The following is a 25,958-nucleotide window of genomic DNA, read 5'->3' on the forward strand; positions in this document are numbered from 1 at the left end:
GTTGTTGTTTTGATAGATACTTCAGGGTGAGGAGAGTGTTGGGCTGAGACTGATGAAGAAGACCCTGGTTCGAATCCCTCCTGCCACGAAGCTCCCTGGGTGACCTTGGAGCACTCACAAACTCCCAGCCTCAGCTACCGCGCAGGAGGAGAGCCACACATTGCCGCCTTGGGCTCTTTTGAGGAAAGGTGGAACGTGAGTGTATGTGTCAATAGCTGGCCTGGAGCGTTTGCCCTCTAGTTTAAGAATCCTGGAGCTGGAAGGATCCAAACTCCTGCTGTTGCAGGGAACCTGTTATTTCAGCTTCCCCGTTTGGTGGCCACCCAGCCTCTGTTAAAAAAATCTCTCGTGAAAAAGGCCACCACTTTCCGAGACAATCTGTTCCATTGTTGGACAGCTTGTACGGCCAGGAAATTCTTCCTCTTGTTTAGGTGAAGTTGCCATTCCTGCAATTTGAACTTGTGAGTCAGATCTTTCCCTCTAGAACAAATTAGAATAAATTTGCTCCTTCACCTCTGTAGCAGCTGTTCAAACTTTTGAAGATTGCTATCATATTGCCCCTTAGTAGTCTTAGTGCTAAAAAAATACACAACTCTTGCAGCCTTCTTCCTAGGGCTCTGAACATTTTTGTTCCATGCCCCTCCCCAATGTTCTAGCTCGTTGATAGTCTTTTATTATTTCTGGTTGCTCTGTATCTTTTCCAGGTGGTCAGCAATCTGCTTCGTGCTCCAGATGTGGTCGTATCAGTGCTGAAAAGTGGGGTATGTTTATTTATTTCACCCAAGCCCTGGAATATTCTTTTCTCAGTGGCATAACTTGACATGAAATTGTGTCGGAGCACAATGGTTCTCCTTTGCCTGTGCCTTTGGTGTGGCATGTGAAGTGTATGATATCTCAAGTGGGGCGGAAAGGGTTGGGTTGAGAAAGATAGTACTGGGTTTTCTAGATGTTGCTTGTGGGGCTGCATTTAACAGTCTGCAGTCTCCTGTCTTTGTGTTCTTGACTTTGGCAGAAACAGCTTTTCTGTAACTAGTTCTTCTCCATTGCCTTTTTTAAAACAGCATTTTTGCCTTTCAAATCTCAGTGTATGATTTCCCGATAGCCTGCTTAAATTTTAACTGAACAAAAGCAAGAATATAAAAATTAAAAACATATTTTTATTTTTTATCATTTCCTTGTTATGCTCTACTATTCAAGTACTAGGTAACAGTGGTTCAGTATGTTCAGTATTAAAAAGCATTTGTTCTGTATGTGCTGTAACCAATTTAATTAATGGACCATGGCAACACAGTTCCCCACCCAGCCAAAAAAAGACCTTTTGTTTGCACTCTGTTGATGCTAAATACAAATTCAGTATTTTATATCAAGCAGTTCAGCATTTGAACAGAGTTGGACTTCCTGCCTGGTTTTTATTAATTAATTAATTAGGGAATTGCTATAATTCTGCAAGTGTTGTTATGCAAAATAAAATAAAAAATCCATGCATCATTGGCTTTCTCTCACATATTTTTCAGAGATGCTCAGTTTGTGACAGTGTGTCCTTTGCAATGATCATCTTTTGCAGCAGGATCTGAAATCACCTTTGCCTAAGGCTATGGGTGGCTATTGTCTGTCTGAGTTTACAGAACCTTGCTGGGGGAACTTTTGCTCCATGTCAGTTACCTCTGTATAAGTCAAGAAGATTGTGATGTTGGCTGATGTCGTTTTAAGCCATGATACAGTTTTGCAGGTTGATTTTGCATAATAATATTATGTTTTCCAGAAATAGCAACTGTCGGGATTTATCTGTGGGGCCTTGTAAAGGGCTAAAGGACCCTCATCAAGATGTTCCTCCGGCTCTTGTCTGATGTCCGGTGGCAAAGAGCTAGCCCAGGATGGAGAAGCATGACCAGTTCCCGGCACAGTAGCACAACTGGAGCAGAACCTCACCTGACCCCTCTGCCATCACATGCACAGGTGGTTATCTGTGGGGGTGGAATCATGGGCACATCAGTGGCATATCACCTCTCCAAACTCGGGTGGAAGGACATCGTCTTACTGGAGCAGGGCAGGTAAATAGTTTTTTTTCCCCTTTGCAAAAAAAAATAGGTGTTTGATGCAGCAAGTAATGCTGTGGGGAGGTCTTGCAGCTAAGGTAAAGTGTACACACACCTGTTAGCTAACCGTAAGATTCAAGCTGAGAATTTATCTACATCTTCAGAAAAGGCATTTGTATTTTCTGGAACTGTACTGCTTCAGGTTAGGACCAAAATTCAGATGTTCTCCTCACTTCCAAACAAAACAGGAATAGGAACAGAACCTCCCCTTGCATGTAGAAGCTCAGCATGGTGGACTAGACTCAGCTAGAACCCTTCTCTGACATGCTGGTTTTCCACAGGCAGCGGTCCTTGTTCAGTAATATCTTCCCTACATCCGACAGCTTTCTTATGCAGCATCTTATCTTTGGAATTCGTTTCAAGTTGCTTTGTCTCTGTCTTTCATGGGGATGAGGAATTTGTGTTCCTCCAGTTGTTTTGGGACTCCAGCTTGCATCAGTCCTAGGAAGCATGGCCAATAGTTAGGGTGATGGGAGCTACAGTCCCAGCAACATCTGGAAGGTTAAAACCTACCTTTTCTGTTTTCCTTGCTTCTGTTTGACTCAACATCTCATACCTTGTTTCATTTCCTTTACTTGTGCTTCTTCCTGCAATGGGGGTATCGTTAAAGACTGTCTGGCTGGTTGAAAATGCAGCTGCTGGGCTACTAATTGGGACCAAAAGTTGGGAAAGTTTTCAGCTGGTGGCTTGGTGCTTTCTTTAAAAGACTGTCGTGGCTTGGGACTTGTGTACCTGAGACAGCACCAGTTCTCACATAAACCATACCCATGTGTTGGGATCATGGGGGGAGGCTACAAGAATGCTGATGGTCTGGGGGTTTTGTTCCTGAGCAGCTGGAATGCTTATAAAATTAAATACAATTGCACCTGCTAATACTGGCTTAACAGGCTTCATTGCTACCAGCACAGAGTCAAAGTTTCTGTAGAATTTCTGTATGCTTATTAAAATCATAGGGTGTAGACTCATGGTTATTAAGCTCTGTCTTCTTACACTTGTAATCAGGGTAGTAAAAATGTTCTAAAGCAGTGAATTCCCCCTATTATTTCAGTGCATACTTAAGATTGCCTTTGAAGCTCTGATCTCTGCTGATTTGGTGTATGGATTCCTGGCATGGTTGTTATTCCAGATTAATAAACTTTTAGTACATTGGTGTGATCTCACTTGTGTGACAACAGGGTACGCAAGGGTGATTGGAATGAAATGCTTGTCATAAGAACTTAAAAAGAAACTGCTGGATCAGGCCTGTGACCCATCTAGTCCAGCATCCTGTTTTCACAGTGGCAATACAGATGCCAGTGAGATGCCTGCAAGCAGGGCTGGAGCATAACAGTACTCTCCTCTCTGGTGGTTTCCAGCAACTGGTATTCAGGAGCATTACTGTCCCCGACCATAGAGGCAGAGCATAGCCATCATGACTAGTAGCCTTCAATAACCCTTTCCTCTTTGAATGTCCCATGTCTTTAAAGTATCATCAGTAGTGTTAGCTGCTAGTTTGGCATTAGAGGACAGCATTGTATATGTTGTCTGAGTTAGTCTTTAAGACTGAAAGAAGCCCTGCCAGAAACCATCCGGTTCCTTTACGTTTCTTTTGCCAAGGAATGCTGTCCTGACCCTGTGTGCTGGCATTGCCCTGTCAGTGGCATGCAAGAGCAAATGTTTGCCCTTCCTTTGCCTCTGGTGGCAGAGATTGCCTCCTTGCACTTGGGCTCTCCTTGTGAAATCTGGAATGGAAGGCAAAGCGTGCCTCTTGTCAACACACAGCTAAAAATATCCCCTGCCATATCTTAGTGGCACACTTGGGCTTTGCATTCTCAGCACCCAAATTGGGTTTCACAAACTCCATCCTTTGTAAAACCAACACACAATTGCTGACTGTGCCTCACTTCTTCAGAGGAGCGCATTTTGATTTTGTTGTGTGCTGGGAAGAGCATGGAGGAAATCAAGGAAAAGGAGATTGGGATCTACTTAATGACACTTTATTTCACTTCATACAAACTTAGCACTTCATATGGAATTTTAAAAGACACTCTGACTGACCATCTAAGTAAAGATGAGGTGTTCCTGGCAATCTTGAAACCGTGTGCTGTGAGAGTATGTGATTGCTTTTCGATACTTCTAATTGTTTTTTAAATGTCTTAAATACATTTTTTAAATTGTATTGTATTGTTTTATCACTGATGCATTTGCCACACTAGGCTCCTTTGGGAGGAAGGGTGTGATGTAAAAATAATAACTAAATAAAGAGGATGGGGCTTGAGGATCTATCTAAATGCAGAGCTTGTAAAGGTTAAATTATGTAAATTATGACAGGTTTTCCAATAGAAACCAGCCCAAAGAAACAGAGCCTTTCAGTTGCCTTTCTTCTAGCCCCTGGCAGTGATTTCATCCAGTCCAGGTCCCCAAAAGAAGAGGAGTAGAAATATCAGGCTCACAGGTATGGTTATGTAATCTATCTGGTTCCAGACAGGAAGTAGCTTCTCCTGGCCTCGGTGGTCTGTGATCCCAGTGTACAGGTCATGCCACCTTTGTAACACTTGCTGGTGGCAATGTGGGGAGGTCTCCTGGGGGAAAATATTTTTCCTTTCTCCAGGAGCTGCCCATAATCCCCACTAAGTGCTACAAGTTTCCTGACTGTGGGCTCAAGAAACAGCCTTCTGGGTGTACCCACAGAGTCTTAGGAAGTACAGGTAATGATATAAGGTGCAAAAGGCCCCACTCTTTAATTGGTGGAAAGCCTTGCCTGCTCCTCCTCTTCCCTGCCTGATTCCATAGGAAATGACTCCCTGGGCCGTTTGCATCTAAATGTCCTAGGTTCAGTCTTTAGATAGGGTTGGGAAAAGCTCCATCTGGAAACCTGGAGTGCCAACCACACTTAGCTGGCCTGACTCTGGGCCGACTGGCCTGACTCTGGGTATGGCAGCTCCATACTTTCTTAGGGAGCCCTCTGCCACTGACTCATGACCTCTCCTCTTGGGCCAAACAAGCTTCCAGAGTCCCCACAGACCCTCCTGGGTTTCCCTCTTTCAGGCTAGCTGCTGGTTCCACGAGATTTTGTGCGGGCATTGTAAGCACAGCGCGACACCTGTCCATTGAGCTGAAGATGGCTGAATACTCCAACAAGCTGTATCAGCAACTCGAGCAAGAGACTGGGGTAAAAACGGGTAAGGAGGGGTTACCACACTGAGCTTTGTGACAGAGCAGGGGGTGGGGGAGTCAAACACAAAGTAATTTGCCATCCTGGCATTCCCAAGAAGGGTTGCAGATATTAGCCACCATTTGCACCCATCTGAAACGAACCCTTTCTGGGGCTTTCCTGTACCCTGACAGAGGGTGCCTGTACTTGTTCCAGGTTACGTGAGGACTGGCTCTATCTCTCTAGCTCAGACGCAAGACCGGCTGATTTCCCTGAAGCGCATAGCCTCACGGCTCAAGTAAGTGTAAGAGGAACGAGGAGGAGGAGCACCAGGCATGTGCCAGCCTTTCTGGAATAACTTATAATCAGGGCCTGGCCAGTTGGTGCTGGTCTGTGTGACAGGGCCTTTTCAGTGGTGGTTCCCCAGTTGTGGAATGCCTTCCCTAGCAAAGGTGCTACTCTGTCATTATTAACTTTAAGGAGGAATTTGAAAACATTCCTGTTTCCCAAGGCCTCTGGTGGCAGAAGAACACTGTTCAGGCTCCTCATTGGACGGAGGAATGTTTTTAACTGCTTTTAGAATGTTTTTTTTTAAAACTGTAACTGATTTTCAGTGTTTTTAATGGTAATTGTCTTTAAAATATTTGCTTTCTTTGCCACCCTGGGCTCCTTGGGGGAGAAAGAGTGGGATGTAAATTCAATAAATATAAATAATAGTGACTGGCCTTAGCTGTGTGTGTTCTCCAACAGGGTCATGGGGATCCCATGTGAGCTCATCCCGCCCAAGAGAGTGACGCAGCTCCACCCGCTTCTCAACATCCACGACTTGGTGGGGGCCATGTACCTCCCAGAGGATGCTGTCGTTTCATCAGCCGATGTGAGCCTCGCCTTGGCCAGCGCTGCCTCTTTGAATGGTACGGCCTGGCCATGTCTTTTTGTCGGCAATACCGCTTGAGTACAAACCTCATCGGGAGAGACATTGCTGATTTGTCTGCTGCTTACATTTCTAATTTGCAAAGTAGATTACAGCCTTTAGTGCAGCCTTCCCCAACTCCAGATATTTTGGACTAGAGCTGATGGGAGTTGTAGTCCAAAATATCTGGAGGGCAATTGGTTGGTGACGGGTGCTTTAATGTGTATTCCCTCGCAGGCATCCTGTATGGAAGCCTTCCCCGACCATGTTTTGGATCACAGCCATGCTGGCTATAGCGGATATGAGTTGTAGTCCAAAACCACTGAAGGGCAGCAGGTTTGGGGGAAAGTGCTGTGTGAAGTAGGTCTCTGCTCCCATTTTTCTGAAGGGAGAATTGAGACTGAGGGCTGAACTACATGTAACCAAGAACTTGGGCTGCTGCAGAAACTTGACAGCTTCACGTCAAGGTCCTCCCTTTCACATCTCAAGAGGAGGGGCTGCAGTTCAGAAGCAGAGCCCATGTTTTGCATGCAGAAGGGCCCAGGTTCAATCCCTGACATCTTCAGGAGGACTGGGAAATCCTAGAAAGCCGCTGCCTGCCAGTGTAGACAAGAACGACCTGCTAGGTGTATCAAAGGGCTGACTCTGTATAAGGCAGCTTCTTGTGTTCCTGGAAAACAGGCCTTCATAACGACATCAGCTCAAGATGAGCTACACAGTGCAGAGGCCAAGGGGAGAGCTCAACATGGGACTGCTCCTTTGGGTCGTATCACTCTGCTCTTTGTAGCACATATCTCAGTTTTAAGGCTGCCATCCGACACAACCCTTGCCTGGTGTGCAAGTCTCACTGAATTCAACAGGGATGCTGTGTAAACACATAGGAACTGTTTGCAAGAAAGAGTGACTTGCCACTAGCCACACAGCGAGAGTGTGGCAGAGTCCTCTTTCCCACCCACTGTGCCACACTTACTTTCAGCTTGTGTGAATGCTCTTGCATGGTCTACTCTTCCGTCCTGCTAGTTGTATCCTTTGGAGCTCTTCCACAGTGGAGGCATGATTAACCTGCTTGGAACATACCCATGAAGCTGCCTTATGTCAGTTTGGGCCATTGCTCCGTGCCGCATAGGATCATTTCTTGCCATAGGAAGGCACAACCTTGTGCCCTCTTAAAGTGTTGGACTACAATTTATACAGTGCGTTTTCCACAAATGCTTGTGGTTCACATTTAAAAAAAAAAAATCCAAGTACAGTAGTACAATAATGATACCTTATAGAAAGTATAGTACCACTACAAATTTAGCACAACCCTCCCATCAATTACCAGTTCATTTAATATATTTCAACATTTAAGTGAACATAAATCTCACCAGTAGGTCAAGTAAAAATAACCAATAATTTCACTTCCAAATGTTGCCCCAAAGTTGCTGGTTAGTACTTAGCAACCCCCATCTCCCAGTCCTTTGTACCACAAGTCCAAAAGGCCAGAAACTTCCCCTGGCCTTCCCCTTGAAGTAGTTGGCCATGCTGTCTGGGACTGGTGGGAGCTGTACTCCCAGCAATTCTGCATTGCAGCAGGTTGCCTGTCCCATGTCTGCTCTGACCTATGGCAGCTCCCCAGCCAACTGGGATCCTTTTGAACATGCCAGAGATTGAATGTGCAAACAAAGCAAGTGCTTGAGCTAGGGTCAAGTTTAAAAAAACCCTCCTCTAAGGACATATGAAGTTGGCTGTTTTTGAGTCACAGCAACGTCAAACAAATCCAGTGTTTTTACAAGAATCCTCCCAGAAATTGACCAGTGGTCCAGTGTCAGCACCCTGCTCTGCCTTTTGCTCACCCCCTGCTTTAGTGCCATCTATGTTACGCTGATTGTTTCTGGGGTACAGCAGTCTGCTGCTTAATTTCTCAGCTCATCTGTGAGCATGCTGGCCTAATTGAGACTCTTGATTTGTGCTTCCTGTAGCGATGCCACTTTGGCCAGGGCCAGGCAGGGGGCAAGAGAGGTGACAGGTTCAATGGACCTACTCTGCAAGCAGCTTTTCTTTGGAGTGGGGAGCAATTGGAGGGGGTTGGACCGGGTGACCCTTTAAGTCTCTTCCAACTCTACAGTTCTATGATTCTAATTTCTGGCTCCCTTTTCCGCTTTCTCCACCCAGGTGCCCAGATCCATGAGCGGACGAGTGTTATCCACGTCTTGTGCCAAAAGGGTTGTGTGGCTGGAGTGGAGACTGACAGAGGAATGATCGAGTGCCAGTATTTTGTTAACTGTGCTGGGCAGGTCAGGTGCCAATTGTTTTGTGTGGCTGCTGTTATCGACGTGTGTGTGCATTGACTCACAAACAACTGCTGTGAATGAACTCGGATTTCTCCTGATGCTTCTTTTTGGGGAATACTTTCCAAATTAGCAAAAGGTTGTTCTCTCAAAAAGGCAAGCCTTTTGTGCTGGTACAACACCCCCCCCCCCGCCCTCAGGGCTTGCAGGGCTTTGTGTTCAACCTAGAAAATGGTTCTTGTTGGGTTTTTCCTTCCATGCTGCACCACATGTCTGGTGTGAACTGAGTCAGGGCAAACCTGGCTTCCTATGCTGACTGCGTGGCTGTGGGATTGGTGGGAGGGAAGGATCCTGCACTCCCAAGTTGGGTACTTTAGTCTGGGCTATATGTAGTCAGTGCTTTCCATTGGAATTGTGAGCTGCAGAATCAGCTAGTTTAGTTAATGGTGAATAATTTATTTTGCCTCTAGTTGTAGAGAAGGGCAAGAAGCTATAAGGCACTAGTGCCAGCCTTTGCCAAGCAGGTGCCCTCTAGATGTTTGCGCAGGATCTCCTTGCCCCCTCTCATCCAGCACCTTTTCTGTCTCGCTTCCCTACCCCCTTCCCTGCAGTGTTACCTGGCATGTGATCCCATTAAGCTACATGGTAGTGCAACCTGCCTTCTGCTTGAGCGCTAACTTCCCTGCCTTGGTTTCAGTGGGCTTACGAGCTGGGCCTTTCCAACGAGGAACCTGTCAGCATCCCTCTGCACGCCTGTGAGCACTTCTACCTCCTGACCCGGCCCTTGAAGACACCACTGGAGAGCAGCACGCCAAGTAAGAACCCTCCCTCTGCACCCTTTGCCTCCCACGTAGGCACTCATTGTTCAGTTGCAGTGCACAAATTCTAGGCGCAGGACAGGGAGGGGGTCTGGGAAAGGCCTTTGGCTGAGACAGAAGACAGCCCACGTCAGCCAGCCAGTGGGCTGTATTGGGTCAGGAAGACTCATGGGTGTATGGCTGCTTTTAAGGAATTGGGGAGGAAATGAACAAGGAGGCATTGGGTGAAAAAGTTGTGCTTTGTAGTCCTCTCTGAGCAGCTGTGGCATGTGGGGCTGCCTTTGCTTGCCCAGTGGCTCTTAAGCAGTTTTTGTAAATCAGGGGTGGGGAACATTTTCAGCCTGAGAGCCACTTTCCTTCTGGGCAACCTTCCGGGAGCTGCATACAGAGTGGTGGGTGTGGCAAGAGTGGGCGTGACCAGACACACATCATCTAGGCAATTCAGAGGTGCCATGGCAGTTAAAGGATGCATTCTAGCCAGGCAACATCATGAGAGGAGAACACACCAGGGCCAGATGCAGGGGACTAGAAGGCTGCATTTGGGCCCTTGGCCTGAGCTTCCCTACCCCTATCGTAAGCAGAGGATAGCACACAGCTCGGCAGCTACAGAAGAAAGGGGAGGAAGTTTTCAGGGCTGGTTGGCTTACCACGATCAGCTAAAGCATTGGTTTTGATAGCCCCTTGCAAACAGCCTGCCTTGTTCTAGCTGCTACATCAGAGGAAAGACTTTTGGTCATACAGTGGTACCTCGGGTTCAGTACTTGATTCGTTCTGGAGGTCCGTTCTTAACCTGAAACTGTTCTTAACCTGAAGCACCACTTTAGCTAATGGGGCCTCCTGCTGCCGCCGCGCTGCCAGAGCATGATTTCTGTTCTCATCCTGAAGCAAAGTTCTTAACCCTAGGTACTATTTCTGGGTTAGCGGAGTCTCTAAGCTGAAGCGTATGTAACCTGAAGCGTATGTAACCCGAGGTACCACTGTATTTATAACAGCCCAAGAATCAGTGCAAGGTCGACTTAGCCTCCCCAAAGCAGGCAGGGGCTCTAGCTTTCTTCCCTGACTGAATTTCCGGGAGCCTTCTGCCCACATGCAAACAATCACTTCTTTCCCTTCCTGTTACCCCCCCTCCCCCAATAGCTATTGTGGACCCTGATGGGAGGATCTACATCCGCAGTTGGCAGGGAGGCATCCTTTCAGGCGGCTTTGAGAAGAACCCCAAGCCGATCTTCACGGAGGGCCGGAACCAGCTGGAGATACAGAACCTGCAAGAGGACTGGGATCACTTTGGTACGTTGGGTGGATCAGGAAAGGGTGTGTGTGTCCCCAAGTCCTCCAGATGCACCTTTCCTAATATGAGACATGTTGGCTTGAGCAAAGCATTGTGCAAGTGAGTGAGTGCCTGGCTTGGTGAGTGACACCTGCACTTTGCACTTCCTCTTTGCTTTTACAGTTAGTTTATAAAGTTCTCCTCCCTTTCCCTGCCTTGGCTGGCCCACTCTGGGCACATTGTTGATTGGTGCTGTGAGCAAAAAGCTGTATTCTGGGCTCTCAACAAGTGCTACAAGCAACAGAGTCAACATCTGTGGGCTGCTGTGCTTGTAAACTTGGAACTTGACGGTGATGGGGTGGGGGCAATGAGGGTTTGGGTATGCTGGCCATCCCTCCAAATAGTGATTGTTTGTTCTGTCTCATCTTGGGGAGTAGAGCCACTTCTGAGTGCCCTTCTGCGGAGGATGCCGGATCTGGAGGCTCTGGAGATCGTGCAGCTGGTGAATTGCCCAGAATCCTTCACTCCAGACATGCGGTGCATCATGGGAGAGTCGCCCAATGTGCAGGGCTACTTTGTCCTGGCAGGGATGAACTCGGCTGGCACGTCTTTTGGTGGAGGAGCAGGCAAGTAAGTGGCTCACCTCTCTCTGAACGGGAGAGGCAGAGGGCCAGGGATGAGGGCACCGCTTGTAGAACTCTATATGCACCAGCTTCCTGTAGGTGCATTTAAAGTCTGTGTGCTGCTTCTCTAAGGCAAAGCTATGCCAGGGCCCTGCAGTTTCCAGCAGAAGGAGCTGCTCAGCTGCTCCTTGTCTGCTGTTAGTTTCAGCGCATGCTGGCACATCCCTCTCTGTCCTCCATCTGGGCAACCACGAGGCATTATCAGAGTTCAAGGGCACATCTCAAACCAGGCAAAAAGATTCAAGGATGTGCAAAGCAGATGCAGTACGGGCTGTAGCTAGTAATGGGATATGGTCAGGGAGGAGACTTGGGGGCCAGATAGGGAGATTTTGAGGCCTGCATTTGGCTCCCAGGCTTGAGGTTCCCAATCCTTGGGCTAATGGATGTTCCTTGCAACATCCAGAGTTGCTTTGACCTTTCTGGTTTGGGCAAAGGGATTTTATGTTTTGATCTTGCTTGAGCATGGAGGGATTGCAGGCAATAATGTGCCCCCACTGTAGCTCTAAATCCTACAATGTTATCTCTGGGTGTAATTACCGCCTCCCACCACCCTGCCACAAGCACAGTCTGTTAACTGTCTGCTCTCCTGCACTATTTAACCTTCTGGGCCTGCTTGTCTCCCTCCTTGGCCAGATACATGGCTGAATGGATGGTGAACGGCTACCCCTCTGACAACGTGTGGCCCTTGGACCTGAAGCGCTTTGGGGCTCTGCAGAGCAGCCGCACCTTCCTCCGCCACCGCGTCATGGAAGTGATGCGTAAGTAGCCTGCGGCTGGACTCGCTCGCGCCCCACGTTAAATCAGGGCTGTGTAGGGTGTCCTGTCTGGACTAGGAAGGTGATGGATTTGTGTCCCTTCCAGCGCTTTGATTCTGTGATTCTGTGGCCCCTCCAGCCCTGATTTATGACCTGAAAGTTCCCCGCTGGGATTTCCAGACCGGCAGGCAGCTGCGCACGTCACCCCTCTATGACCGGCTGGATGCACAAGGAGCCAGGTGGATGGAGAAGCACGGCTTTGAGAGGGCCAAGTACTTTGTGCCGCCTGGGAAAGGTGAGAGCGCTGTCCTTCCGTACGCAGCCCTTGGAGCACGGGGTGCCAGCATCTAGTTGTTTTGACCCAAGTCTTGTGCTTCCTCATCTTCAGACTTGCTGGCCCTGGATCAGAGCAAGACCTTCTACAAGCCAGACTGGTTTGACATTGTGGGGGCAGAGGTCAAGTGCTGCAAGGAAGCCGTCTGCGTCATTGACATGTCCTCGTTCACCAAGTTTGAAATAAGCGTAAGTGTGGTTGTGAGAGGGATGCGGACCAGCACTGTGGGCCTGACATCTGCTTCTGTAGCTTGCTTGGGTGTCTAGAAACCCCCAAAGTTTCTTCAATTGATACAGAGCTGTCATTATTTTATAAAAAGCGACTTTTAGCTGAACCATACAGATGAAAATTGCAACAGCAATTAAACACTCTTGGGCAGACCAAAGCCTCTATGGCAAGAATGGGGCAGCTGCGGCCCTCCAGATATTTTTGGGCTACAACTCCCATCATCTTCTTTCTGACCACTGGCAATGCAGATGGGAGTTGAAGTCCAGCCACATCTGGAGGACCACAGTTAACCCACCCTGCATTAAAAGGCTTGCAGGAATAAATCAAAGTATTGTGGAGAGGCACTAAGAGAGACCCCTGATAGGACCATTCCAGAGGGTGGGTGCTGCCATGGAGAAAGGTCTTCCTCCATGTATCAGCCAAAACTTGCAAGATGGACATTTTGTGAACTTTGACACTGAGCTTTTCCTCAATGCTTCTGAGCTTCTAAGCCTTTATGATTCAAGCTCTATCTCTCCAGGCAGCTGGAATGAATCTTATGGAGAGAAATGCACCTTGGTTTGGAGAGCGCTCAGGCTGTAAGCAAGCAAAGGGTTGCCCGTGTAATGTTCATAGCTATTAAGGCCTGGAAACTTGCCTTTTTGTGTGTTTTTAGGAAGGTGAGTTTTGCGGCAAGGCATTAACTAAAGTAGCAAAGTGGTTAAGGAAATGTGTAATTTAGGGTAAATACAGCTAGAAATGCATACACTGAGGAATGTGGGCATCTCAAAGTGCTTACTTGTGTCAGGAGCTGAGAGCCATTTCAAAAAGGGATGGACAAATCCTGCTTCTGCTGCTGTCTCTGATTTCTTTCTCTTCTCCCACCTCCCCATGCTGCAGTCCACAGGGGACCAGGCCCTGGACGTCTTGCAGTATCTCTTCTCCAATGACCTGGATGTGCCAGTGGGGCACATAGTGCACACAGGGATGCTCAATCACAACGGAGGATACGAGAACGACTGCAGCATCGTCCGCTTAAACAAGCGCAGGTAGGCTTATTCGGACTCATCCTTTTGCCTGCTCTTGCTTCTGCCTTCCTGCTTTGAAGACTCACCTTCCACATTACGCAATGCCTCTGTTAGTGCTGTGCCTAGAAGAAGAGGATACGAGAAGAGCAGATCTTCCCAGATTTGATTTGGAGGGGGGATACATTATGTTTTGTGAAGGAGGGCTTCCTTTATTCTGTCCTGAATATACAGCGAATCAGTTTCATGACAGACACAAGAAATTGCTACTTTATATGCCCCCCTTCTTAAAGTGTTACGTTTGCCACCTAGATCCTTTGTTTATTTGCAATATCTATTTCTGTGGAAGTCCCATCGGCCCCCAGCCAGACTGGCCATTGGTTAGCGATAATTGAAATTGTAGTCCAATAACAGGTGGAAGCCCAAAGCCTGCCTGTCCCTACTCTAGAGTCTGTCTTCCACAGATTATTATTTTTAATGTATTTATACCCCACCTTCAAGGGGACGCGGGTGGCGCTGTGGGTAAAAGCCTCAGCGCCTAGGGCTTGCCGATCGAAAGGTTGGCGGTTCGAATCCCCGCGGCGGGGTGCGCTCCCGCTGCTCGGTCCCAGCGCCTGCCAACCTAGCAGTTCGAAAGCACCCCCGGGTGCAAGTAGATAAATAGGTACCGCTTACCAGCGGGAAGGTAAACGGCGTTCCGTGTGCTGCGCTGGCTCGCCAGATGCAGCTTTGTCACGCTGCCCACGTGACCCGGAAGTGTCTCCAGACAGCGCTGGCCCCCAGCCTATAGATGTGAGATGGGCGCACAAACCCCAGAGTCTGTCAAGACTGGCCCGTTCGGGCAGGGGTACCTTTACCTTTACCTTTACCTTTACCCCACCTTCAAGAAGCTCAAGGTGGTGTACTTCGTTCTAGTCTTTAATTTGCATCTCAAATGAAGGGCTGAAGTGAGCAAAGTGCTGCAGGCTTGCCTTTGAGTTTGGTAAATATTTGGCCTGCATTCAGGGAAGCTTCTGATGCCAAATTTCACTCCCTAGGAGGCCGGTGGTCTCATTCTTCAAGCCAAGAGAGTGCAAGACAGGGCCCTCAAAGTTGCAGGAAAACCATTTGGATTATAGGATGTGAATTGTTGTTTCACATTAATTATGGGAATACTTTGTGCTCCAGTGCCTCTGCAGCTCAGGTACAGCTTTGTATGCTTCAAGGGGCACCTTTCAGGGCCATGTTGGAGGATGGAATGCCTCCCAAGTTGAATGCAGTTGCAAGAACCTGAGAGCCTGGACTCAGTGATTATCCACCCCAGGAGAGTCGCAAATCCCAACAGGCTTTGCTTCAAGCCCTCTGTGGGTGTGGACAGGTCCACCATGCCACAATACCTCCCAATACCTCCCCAGTGCCTGGCCCCTGCCTTGTGCTTAACCTTCTCCATTGTACTTTGCATTCCAGCTTCTTCATGATTTCCCCCACAGACCAGCAAGTCCATTGCTGGTCCTGGTTGAAGAAGCACATGCCTGTTGACAGCAACCTGTTCTTGGAAGACGTAACCTGGAAGTACACAGGTGAGGCAGGAGGGAATATTGTGCCTGCAGATGCTGGCACACTGGAGCGGCTGAAGATGCTCCTTCAACAAGAAGTCGTGTTTTCAGTTGCTCTGGAGCCCCATGCTGGCTGCAGTCCAACACAAAGGGAGGGCAGCCGTTTGGGAAAATTGCTGTAAAAATATGAATGTGGCAAATAGGTTTTTGCAAATGCATTATCCAGGTATTCTCACAGGCGATGCTGGTTTGGTTGTGGCTCCCTACTGGCATCTCATCAGTGACAGATCCAAGCTTGGTGCTATGTAGTATGGGAAACGCTCCCTGGGCTTAAATGCGAAGTTCATTTTGAAATATAGGCTCCCATTTCACATCTTCTCTTAGAATCCTCTACCTCTTAGAAGATGATTTACCCCTTGCTTTCACTACCGAGGGTGGAACTATGCTCTCACCTGGTGCCACCATCAAAAAAAGGCAGCCCTGTGTTGCTCCACATTCCCCTATCATTGGCTGTCAGGGTACGAAGACTTGCACACCACAGTTATGTCATGGCAAGGGTGCCTGAAGAGAGGGGAGGGTGGCTGTGGTTGAACTTGGTATGGGGTTTCCATCTTCGGTTGCAGTGCCATGTCAAGATTAGCGTGCAATTCCTCTGGTAGCAAAGCTAGGTTTGTGGTCACCAAATGGGGGCGCTTTAGTGCTAGTGTTAATGAGCCTCCCTGCTTTAAATGAGTCGTAAATCCTTGGTGGTTCCTCGGATCCACAGATGATTTTTTCCCCATACACAATGTTGGGCAGGGGTGGGAAACTTGTTCCTCTCCAGATGTTGTTGGAGCCCAGCTCCCATCATCCCTGACCATTGGACTTGGATGGCGGGGGTTAATGGGAGCTGGAGGGCCACTGTTTCTGAAGCACTCCTTTGGGGTTTCACAGTCCATCTGTACATCCCTCCCTGCATGGTGGGCTTCTCTTTCTGCAGCAGAACTTGATTTCATGCCTACTGTTATTTCCAAACCATCTGCCTCCTCTGTCAACTATGGCCCTGAGCTGTGCCAAGGGAATCTGAGGGTGGAGTTGACTTGGGTGGGACCTTCCCTTTCATTCTGCAGATTGCTCAGAGGTAGAAACCCTTGTGCTTTTCTCTACCCAGCATTGAATCTGATTGGCCCACGCGCTGTGGACGTCCTGTCAGAGCTGTCCTATGCCCCAATGACCCCAGAGCACTTTCCATCCCTCTTTTGCAAGGTATGTCACGTGTTTTTCAGTTTGTTTTAGAAATCTGCTTCCTCCTCATGCAAAGGTAACCGGTTCACACAATGGCCTGGTTCACACACTGTCCTAAGGTGTGGTTTGTTTAACATGAGTTAGCCAGGAGTTGTCCCACAATCCAACAAACCATGGCTTGTTAAAGCTTGGTCAAACTACAGTAGAGGAAAGGTGCTGGATTAGCATGTTAATACCAACATTTAGTTAAAACAAACCAAGGTTCATAAGCCAACAACAAACAATGACTCTAGCTGCTGGGCAGCATTCACACATAACACTAAGCTGTGGTTTAATAAGCCATAGTTTATTAAAATGTTGTGTAACATTATTTGTAAACTCAGAGGTCCTGTTTTGTGTATCTCTCTACCTTTACCCTCAGGTTTGTCACCTAAGACCACGCATAAGGCAGAATGGCTGGGGTCGTGTTAATGTTGTGTCTCAAAGTGGCTTTATGTGATGCTCTGGTTTTCAAACTGTCCTGGAGAAGCCTGGCTTTCTTCCAGTTTTTTATGGATTTGTGATGTGTAGCCAAGATTGTTGTTGTTGTTCATTGCCTGCCCTTCTCCCTAAGGTACCAGGTTGGGTTACAACATTAAAATACAGTATTAAGATTGCTGCTGGGCATACTCTTGGTTTGCATGGGGTGGTGGTGAGTCCAAGAAGTTCTAGACAGTGCCTTGTGCAACCTGAGAGTATGTCATTGAATTCAGCATACAATCTGTGGTGCAAACATGGGGGCAGGGCTTCACTCAAAGTTGGAAGAAGGCTCCTTAAAGATAGGACACTTTGTAGACTGGTGTCTTTGTGGCAGGCCTCATACAGAGTTCAAATCTTGGCCAATTTGCAGGGCACAGGTTGTGCGTTTACCAGGCAAAGTGTCCTGCCATGTCTTCGTCTTGCTGAATATTGCAATGATTACGTTGCAGGGTGTTTCTTGCCTGTTCTGTAGCAGTTTTCAGATCAGAGGATATCTGTGGGTTGAGGACAGGGGTGGATGCATTTATGAAGGGTGCCTTAATTATTCTCTGTGCTGCTGCAATAACATCTGGAGGACACCCTGCTGGCTACCTTTGTCCTACAGCATTCAAAGTGCTTTACATTCTTGGTAATACAACAGGCCTATAGGAAACTCTTTATTATTGCAAATAAGGCAGGGAGAGGGCAGTTGAGGCTGAGAGAGAGCAGCTGGCCTAAGGCCAACAAAGTTTTTATAGCCAAGGTGAGATTTGAACTAGGCCTTCCCTGATATGTAGCTCTCTTTTCTTTTATCCGCCGTGCTTACTCGCTACAGTGGCTCATTTCATGCTTCAAAACATGACACTCCTTCCAGCACCAGAAGGAATGCTCATTCTGTAAGGCTGGTTGGAAAACCTACAGTGGGACCTCTGATGCTCTCAATGTCAATGAGCCAGTGAGGATATAGCCTCCTAATTACACCCTGGTGGTGGTGCTGATCACAAACTGGCTGCCCACAAACAAATTGTAAGAGCCGCTTTTGTACACTGCAGAAACAGGGAGTGGTTTGGAATGCCCTGAGTCGTTCTGTCCAGCGTGTAAAGCTTGGGAATTTATTTTTTCAAGTTTTTTTATGGGTGTAACTTTTTTTAAAAAATGTTCCCCTCCTCTCTCCAGCATATACATGAACCTTCTGTCCCCAGACAGAGAATCTTGTGTCCAATCCTTGTGAATGGAGAATGTTATCGTGGAAATGGGCCTGACCTCTGGACCCCACCCTCAAAAATGAATCTCCAAATGCAGGGGTGGCTAACCATTTTTTTTTAGCACGAGGGTCACATTTGCCATTTGAGGGGTTGCATGCACACATACAGCCCCCACTCCTGGACTGATCCATGCTAATCAGCTGTAGGGGGCAGTCATCACCTCCTTTCTGCTCATCAAATGATCAATCTGATTGTGGGCAGTGATGATTAAACAGGGGGGGGGGGGACGGGACGAGAACCATGTAAGCTACCTTCAGCTCCTTGCAGAAAAAGGTGGGATATAAATGCAACAAAATAAATAAATAAAAGACACCCAGGAACCAGAAGCTAGGCGCTTGAGGAGTCTTTTCTTGCAAGCTCCCAGCTGCTTGTGCTCATCGCAGAAGTGTTTTTTTAAAAAAAGATTGTATAATGTTTGTTCTACCGTGTCATCTCTGCTTGCTTCTCTGGTGCTTAAGCTTCTTGATTGTCTCCTTCCTCTCAGTGGAGAGAGCGAACGGTTGCTCCCTCTCTTCTTGTCCTGGGTTGCCCATGTGCTTTTGCCAGCTTCCATTTTCTTCCTTTGCTTCCTGTTTCCTACAGGAGATGAGCGTGGGCTACGCCAACGGCATCCGTGTCATGAGCATGACACACACTGGAGAACCGGGATTCATGCTCTACATCCCCATTGAGGTGAGAGGTGCTTTGTTGTCTTAAGACCAAAACTTTAATTTTCAGGACTGAGGAGAACCTCTTCTCCCTTTTTCCACGGGATGGTATAGAAAGATCCAGAGTAAAAGACTTGGCTTAGAAGTACAAGATAATAATATCCATGCTGTCTTCTCAAGCTCACCCATTTGTCCTACTGCTTGTCTCAAAAGGGAGATCTACCTGTTGGGGCCTGACTTTCCTCGCTTTCAGACCACATTGTGAGCAGGAAAGCATCCAGTCAGAATAGGCCCATATGAATTGCACTTTGCTAGAACGGGCAAAAGGCCTATCTAAACCAAGCTACCTAAATATACTCAGCTTATAGGCAGGACATGTTGTTTGCCTTCAGCATCAAACAGTGTCAGAGGTACTCTGCCTCTTAATTAGAAAGGCTCCATTCAGTTTGTCAAATTGTTTTTATCCATTGATAGACAAATTTACAGAGAGTGGCTAATAGCTAATAATCTGTGAACTCTGCCTTGCAATATCAGACCAAGGCAACTGTGAGCTGGCTGGGTCTGCTGGAAGATCTAAATCAAAGCATCTGGAAGGCACCAGGTTGGGGGAGGCATTGCTACCACTTATTTTGTAAGGAAGAAACCCTTTTTTTTAATCCCCAAAAGGGACATAACTTGGCATTAAATTCTGCCTGCAAAAGCCACTACAGGCAGCTTTTGGAACTGGCCACAGGGAAAATGCAATCAGATTCTTACACTAAACAACTACCTAGAGCAGGCATAGGCAAACTGGCCCTCCAGATGATTTGAGACTACAATTCCCATCATCCCTGACCACTGGTCTTGTTTGCTAGGAATGATGGGAATTGTAGTTCCAAAACATCTGGAGGGCCAGAGTTTGCCTATGCCTGACCTAGAGTACTGAGCAATCTCTTTCTCCTAGGACATAGTTACAACAAGCCGCGTTTTGTAAGGCAACATAGCTTCAGTTTGTAGTTTGGTGACAGCAAAATGTGGAAGCTGAAGCTGCTGGGCAAAGTCTGGATGAGCAAACAAATCATGGTTTGATAAGCCATAGTTTAATAAATCACGGTCAAGCGTTACATGCAAACCAGGCTATTCAATGCTGTTTGCTGGGTTTGGGTGGTGGGACGTTGCCATCCGTGGCTTTCTGCAGCTGTCCAAGGGCTGCTGCCATTTTTCACTCTATAGAGTTGCAGATGCCAAATGTTGCATTCAAATGCCACTGTACTGTTTTTCTAAACCCTCCCCTTGCAGTATGCTCTGCACGTGTACAACGAGGTGATGAGTGTGGGGCAGAAGTACGGGATCCGGAATTCTGGCTACTACGCCCTCCGCAGCTTGCGCATTGAGAAGTTCTTTGCCTTCTGGGGCCAAGATCTGGATGCTTTCACCACACCGCTGGAATGTGGGCGCGAGTTCCGGGTTAAACTGGAGAAGGTGTGAAAGAGAACTGGGCCGTGGGGTGTGTGTGTTTCTGTGTGGCACAGAAAAGGCAGGCTGCCTTGAAACGAGCGCAGCACAACCTCCCTGCAGTGTGGGCATCATGTTTGCCTTGGGGCTGGGGGAAGTGGATTCAAACCCCATCCTAGCCATCAGTTTCCTGGGTGGCACAGGGCAAGTCACTAATTTGTGGGCTTCAGCTTCTCTTCCGTTAAGCTGCAACAGCAACGTAGGAGGTGGAAGGTACCCCAAGGGTCAAGTAGTCCCAAGCCCGTGCAATGCAGGAATCTCTTGGTTCCTTGTAGATAAGTTCCCCATAGAATATAAAGCAGGAGCTGTCCCTTTGTCCAGCCCTGACTGATGCTTCCCCCCTGCTCTCTCTCTGCAGGGCACTGACTTCATAGGGCGGGAGGCGCTGATGCAGCAGAAGCAGGAAGGGGTCTACAAGCGCTTCATCATGTTCGTCCTTGAAGACCACGACACAGACTTGGACCTGTGGCCCTGGTGGGGGGAGCCCATCTACCGGAATGGCCAGTACGCCGGCAAGACCACCAGCAGTGCCTATAGCTACACACTGGAGCGGCACGTCTGCCTGGGTTTCGTCCTGAACGTGGACCCAGAGACCGGTGAGGAGCAGCCGGTGACACCCGACTTCATCAACCAGGGTGAATACGAGATTGATATCGCAGGGCAGCGCTTCCAGGCCAAGGCCAAGCTTTATCCCTTCAGCTCCCTCTTCACGACCCGCCGGCGCAAGGATGAAATGGAGTTCAGTGGCTTCCAGGGGAAATAACTCAGTGCTGCATCTTTCAGACTTTTTAACGCTGCTGCTCGTTGGGACTTTGTATAGCCCCTCTGGTCTGTTACATTTTGTATATCATAACACTTCCCCCCTTTTCCTCTCCTTCCATACATATCTCTTCTTTTCTGCTCATCCTGGTTGTTTTCCAACATTGGCTGAAGCCCTTCAGCTCCAGGCCAAAAGGGCTCTGTTGCGTCCTGAGCTCCAGCCTCCACTTGTCCAATCAGCAAGGACTCCTGTGCCCCGAGAACATTGGCTGTGGCCTGGTGGGACTTCTTGCGCTTGGAAGCAGCCTCGGGCCCTTGGGATCTCTCCTCTCTTGCAATGTGTCACATCACCCCAGGGCCCATCAGGCACCTGTGCACCAACACTCAGTGGCCAGCCCTTGTCCTTTGCAGTTTTCTTCCTTGTGCTGCCTGTTGGAGAGGCCAGCAGGCATTGTAAGGTAACAGCGAGTTTTTCTCCACGTGAGGAGTGGGTGTGAGCAATCTATGAGCTGCACCACATAGGGTCAGCACCCTACAGAAAATTTGGTGTCCCTGGAATGGAGTTGCCTGGGTCAGCATCCTACAGAAAATTTGGAGTCCCTGGAATGGACTCCTCAGTGTCTATGGATTGTGTGGCTGAGGGTGCTTGCTTTTGGGTTTGCAGAATCCTCCTTCCCTTCTACTTTGTTCTTTTTTGTGTTCAGTCTTGGGTTGGTTGGTTGTGCAATATATGGTGTTCAAAACCCTCACCTGTGCCACTTAGGGGCTGACCAACCTTTAGTCAACAGGCCTGTAGTTGCTTAGAGGTTGGGGCTGAGGGCTGTGGATGTAAGCCGCACCATCTTAACAATGGCTGAGCCATGGGTTGTGTCTTGGCTTTGTGTTGGCACCCCCCCCCCCATCCAAGTCCTGTGGGTAAGTGGTTGGTCACCTTTGCGTGGCCCCAGAATGGCTCTTGTCCTTCCCAGCACTCGCCTCCTCTGCAGCTGCTGAGAACAGAATCTTGCATGCCGTCTTTCACAAGGAGGGCTGTCCCATCTCAGGCTTTAGGGAGTGTTTGTGTTGGGTGGAGGGAAGAGTCTCAGCTTTCTCACTGTCATGGAAATGATTTGAGGCTGGGGTTTCTTTAAGCCAGGGAAATTTGCACTGAAAGGCAGACATGCCATGCCAAAGAGTGACCTCTGGCCACTTGTAGCAGTCCAGTTAGCTGTCACTGCAAACAAGAAAAGGGAAACTGATCTTGAGGAAAGAAGCAGGGCATCTGTTCCTTTCAAATTCTCCCAGCAATATAGATTGGTGGGATTTCATGCTGCCACGGCTCCCTTTGAAAAATCCTTTCGACTGGCTCCCTGAGGCTGCTTTGTGTCTTTCCCTTCCTCCCTTTTTTCTACATGCCAGGCAACTCTTCTCTCCTCCTGCCTGAGTTGCTTGACGTATCATAATGTTGCTGACCATTACCCATGCAATGTTTTTCAGTGCTGCTGCCCTTTCCGAGGGCAAATGCCTGAGGTCCCTGCTCCCATACTCCAAGGTTGCCAGTCAGCAAAAAAAAAAAAAAACCAGTCTAGATAGGGTCTTCTGTGCAGATGTCTCTTGAACAGAGTTCCTTGTAGCACTGATCCTGAGGCCTTGGGCCCGTCAGAAATGGCTCCTCACACAAGGAGAGGCAGGACTGAACATTTCCCACAGCCGGCCACCGCTGCTGGAAGAGGAGACTGAGAGACTGTATTACCAAGACTGTCAGGCAGGACCCCACAAAACAGCAGCACAGATGGAGAGGCTTCCTCAGCATCTGCCCCAGGAAGTGTGTGAGATGCAGCTGAAGCCAGCTTGACCAAAGACCAGATGGTCCCTTTGCTCTCCCCCTTCTAATTGTGTTGCTTCCCATTTATTTTTCATAAATGGACGGGGGGCTTTTACAGTGAGCTTAAAAGGACTCGCTACTTGCTGTGTGTATGACCATCCCATTTCGGCTTCTAGGAGCTTCTCAAGGCTCCCCTCCCCACGCTGTTTCCCAAACATGCATAAGTTTTAAAGTCCCTCCCACATCACTGTCAGCTCTTGTAAACAGCAGGGTTGGTTTTGTTGCTAAATTTCTGGCCAGATGCAAGTAAATGGTACAGGGGCCTCCTTACCTGCAGCTACCTTTGCACCAAAGACAAAAGTTTTGCGGGGGGAATTCATAGCAGGCAGACAAGACAGGAAGGCAGAGCAGAAGTCCTTGAGCATGAAGGCCATCCTTGTGATACCTGCAAGGCCCTACCCAGAGCAGCCTCCACAATCCTGCAGAGTTTGGGTCTTCTGCCTTTTCCAAAATAATGTTTTGAGGGATTCCTTATCTAACAGTCTCTCTCACTCACTCCTGGTTCTTCCCTCCCTGCTCCTAGAATCACTCCTTCAATACTCACTCCCTTTTCATTCTCAGATGCACTTTAAACACATTTGTTCATTTTGACATTGATTGCCAGCCCTCTGTGATCATTCCTTCATGGAATCAACTCCGAAACTAGCAGAGGTGGTTTTTGTTTTTTTAAGCATCAATATTAAATTAAGAGCACTTGCCAGCATCTCTTCTGTGGAACAGGCACCGGAGATCTGGAAGCTGAGCAAACCCTCCCCTTCACTCTGGAGTGCCTTACGCCTCATGAATGTTACCTAACGGAGGGAGCAGAGTCGTGCCTCAGCTCCATCCTGTATCAAAAACTGCTGCTTGGCTGCAGCAGGCCACCATGGCAGGATTCTTGGGATGCTCTGGAGCCTTCTGACCCTCTCTGGGTGTCGCTGGCATCGACTGCTGTTGCTGCGCCTGCACCTCTGCAGAGAGTGTATATCTGTCTGGACTGGAAAACCAGGACGTTGGGAGATGCTCTGCTCCTCTTCCAGTGGAAGTTCCCAAGGACTCCTGGTCCAAAGCGCACAAAGGCGAGGGACCAGCTTCCTTTCCTGTCCATCCGGGAAGCCTGCATCTTCATCATGCAGCATTTCTGCAGATATATTTCCTGTCCCACTTTGGTTTTCAATGCTACCTGGTTTGTATATCAATAAACAGTTGTTTTAACTACTGTTGCTGCAGAGTCTGTGACTTGTTCCCCAGGCCTGTCCAGGAGACTGGCTGAGTTCTTAACTTGAACTCCCCAGCCTTTCTCAGTTTGCTGTCTGTGTGAGAGAGATTTCTGAGCCCGGTCTAATGCAGCAACCCTAACCTAGTACCTCCAGGCTTTTTGGACTATGGCTCCCATCAACCCCAGTGATGGGAAGGCTGTTCTGATGCCCCCAACCCCAGTTAAGCAGCTTTTATTGGGGATTACTGGCTAGCTGCATGTGGGACAATGGGAAGTGGAGTTTAGGGGGCCTCCACTTTGACTCTTGCCTGGGCTATAACTTCACCAGACCTTTAAGCAAGCCAGTCCCTCTTGACCTCAGCCCAGAGGGACTTAATATCCCTTTAGTAACGTTGGTGCCCATCCTTACACCCTCACATGGGCCACCCTTTGTTTTAACTTTTGCTCCAGCCACACATGATCTAGCAAGGGGTTGCCAAACCACATGAGGAATCTGTACCTCACAGCAGCTTTCCCTGCATGTGACTCAGATTGCATGTGTGGCATCTGGAACTGATGTTTAAGGTAGCAGTAGGTGCTCCTTCAGTGAACTATCTTGATGCTTGTAACTGAAAACAAGAGCATAAGAGGAGCCTACTGGATGAGGCCAGTGGCCCATCTTGCCCAGCATCCTGTTTTCACAATGACCAACCAGATGCCTGTGGGAAAGCTGTGAGCAGGATCCAAGCACAAGAGCCCTCTCCCCTCCTGCGGTTTCCAGCAACTGGTACTCAGAAGCATTGCAGTTGTTCATGGAATACCTTCAGGTCACAGCCATTTGCAGTGGGTGGGTGAGGGCAGAGGGAGACTTCAGAGGGTTGGCACTGGGTGTGCCTTATAAACCAGTGGTGTCCCGATACACCTGCAATGCACAATGCAAGCCACTTGGAGGGCCATTTAATGGTTATTTAAGAAAGGTAATATTCTCATTCTATGAACCTCTCTTTGACAAGGTGCCCCATGATATTCTTGTAAAGAAGCTGGTAAAATGTGGTCTTGACTATGCTACCACTCAGTGGATTTGTAACTGGCTGACTGACCGAACCCAAAGGGTGCTCATCAATGGTTCCTCTTCATCCTGGAGAAGAGTGACTAGTGGGGTGCCACAGGGTTCTGTCTTGGGCCCGGTCTTATTCAACATCTTTATCAACGACTTGGATGATGGACTCAAGGGCATCCTGATCAAATTTGCAGATGGCACCAAACTGGGAGGGGTGGCTAACACCCCAGAGGACAGGATCACACTTCAAAACGACCTTGACAGATTAGAGATCTGGGCAAAAACAAAGAAGATGAATTTTAACAGGGAGAAATGTAAAGTATTGCACTTGGGCAAAAAAAATGAGAGGCACAAATACAAGATGGGTGACACCTGGCTTGAGAGCAGTACATGTGAAAAGGATCTAGGAGTCTTGGTTGACCACAAACTTGACATGAGCCAACAGTGTGACGCGGCAGCTAAAAAAGCCAATGCAATTCTGGGCCTCATCAATAGGAGTATAGCATCTAGATCAAGGGAAGTAATAGTGCCACTGTATTCTGCTTTGGTCAGACCTCACCTGGAGTACTGTGTCCAGTTCTGGGCACCACAGTTCAAGAAGGACACTGACAAACTGGAACGTGTCCAGAGGAGGGCAACCAAAATGGTCAAAGGCCTGGAAACGATGCCTTATGAGGAACGGCTAAGGGAGCTGGGCATGTTTAGCCTGGAGAAGAGGAGGTTAAGGGGTGATATGATAGCCATGTTCAAATATATAAAAGGATGTCACATAGAGGAGGGAGAAAGGTTGTTTTCTGCTGCTCCAGAGAAGCGGACACGGAGCAATGGATCCAAACTACAAGGAAGAAGATTCCACCTAAACATTAGGAAGAACTTCCTGACAGTAAGAGCTGTTCGACAGTGGAATTTGCTGCCAAGGAGTGTGGTGGAGTCT

General features: G+C 48.2%; 1 protein-coding gene across 4 annotated transcripts; it reads left to right on the forward strand.

Moving 5' to 3' along the window:
* Positions 1-139: 139 nt before the first annotated feature.
* Positions 140-23,986, forward strand: PDPR (pyruvate dehydrogenase phosphatase regulatory subunit). Of its 4 annotated transcripts, none has more exons than XM_082233301.1 (19): positions 140-201; positions 705-761; positions 1,763-2,051; positions 5,124-5,257; positions 5,446-5,527; positions 5,980-6,143; positions 8,297-8,418; positions 9,110-9,227; positions 10,368-10,517; positions 10,935-11,127; positions 11,814-11,938; positions 12,075-12,230; positions 12,324-12,457; positions 13,377-13,525; positions 14,948-15,060; positions 16,187-16,281; positions 18,606-18,695; positions 19,949-20,131; positions 20,523-23,986. In XM_082233301.1, exons 3-19 carry the CDS (start codon positions 1,825-1,827, stop codon positions 20,925-20,927), a joined length of 2,640 nt encoding a protein of 879 aa, XP_082089427.1. In that variant the 5' UTR covers positions 140-201; positions 705-761; positions 1,763-1,824; the 3' UTR covers positions 20,928-23,986. The 4 variants fall into 4 exon arrangements, with proteins under 4 accessions (XP_082089427.1, XP_082089428.1, XP_082089429.1 ...); XM_082233302.1 differs by having other exon boundaries at positions 1,769-2,051; XM_082233303.1 differs by having other exon boundaries at positions 144-195.
* The last annotated feature ends 1,972 nt before the right edge of the window (positions 23,987-25,958 follow it).

This window comes from Podarcis vaucheri (genome assembly GCF_965113315.1).
Source record: "Podarcis vaucheri genome assembly, chromosome: 7".
NCBI classification, from domain to species: domain Eukaryota; kingdom Metazoa; phylum Chordata; class Lepidosauria; order Squamata; family Lacertidae; genus Podarcis; species Podarcis vaucheri.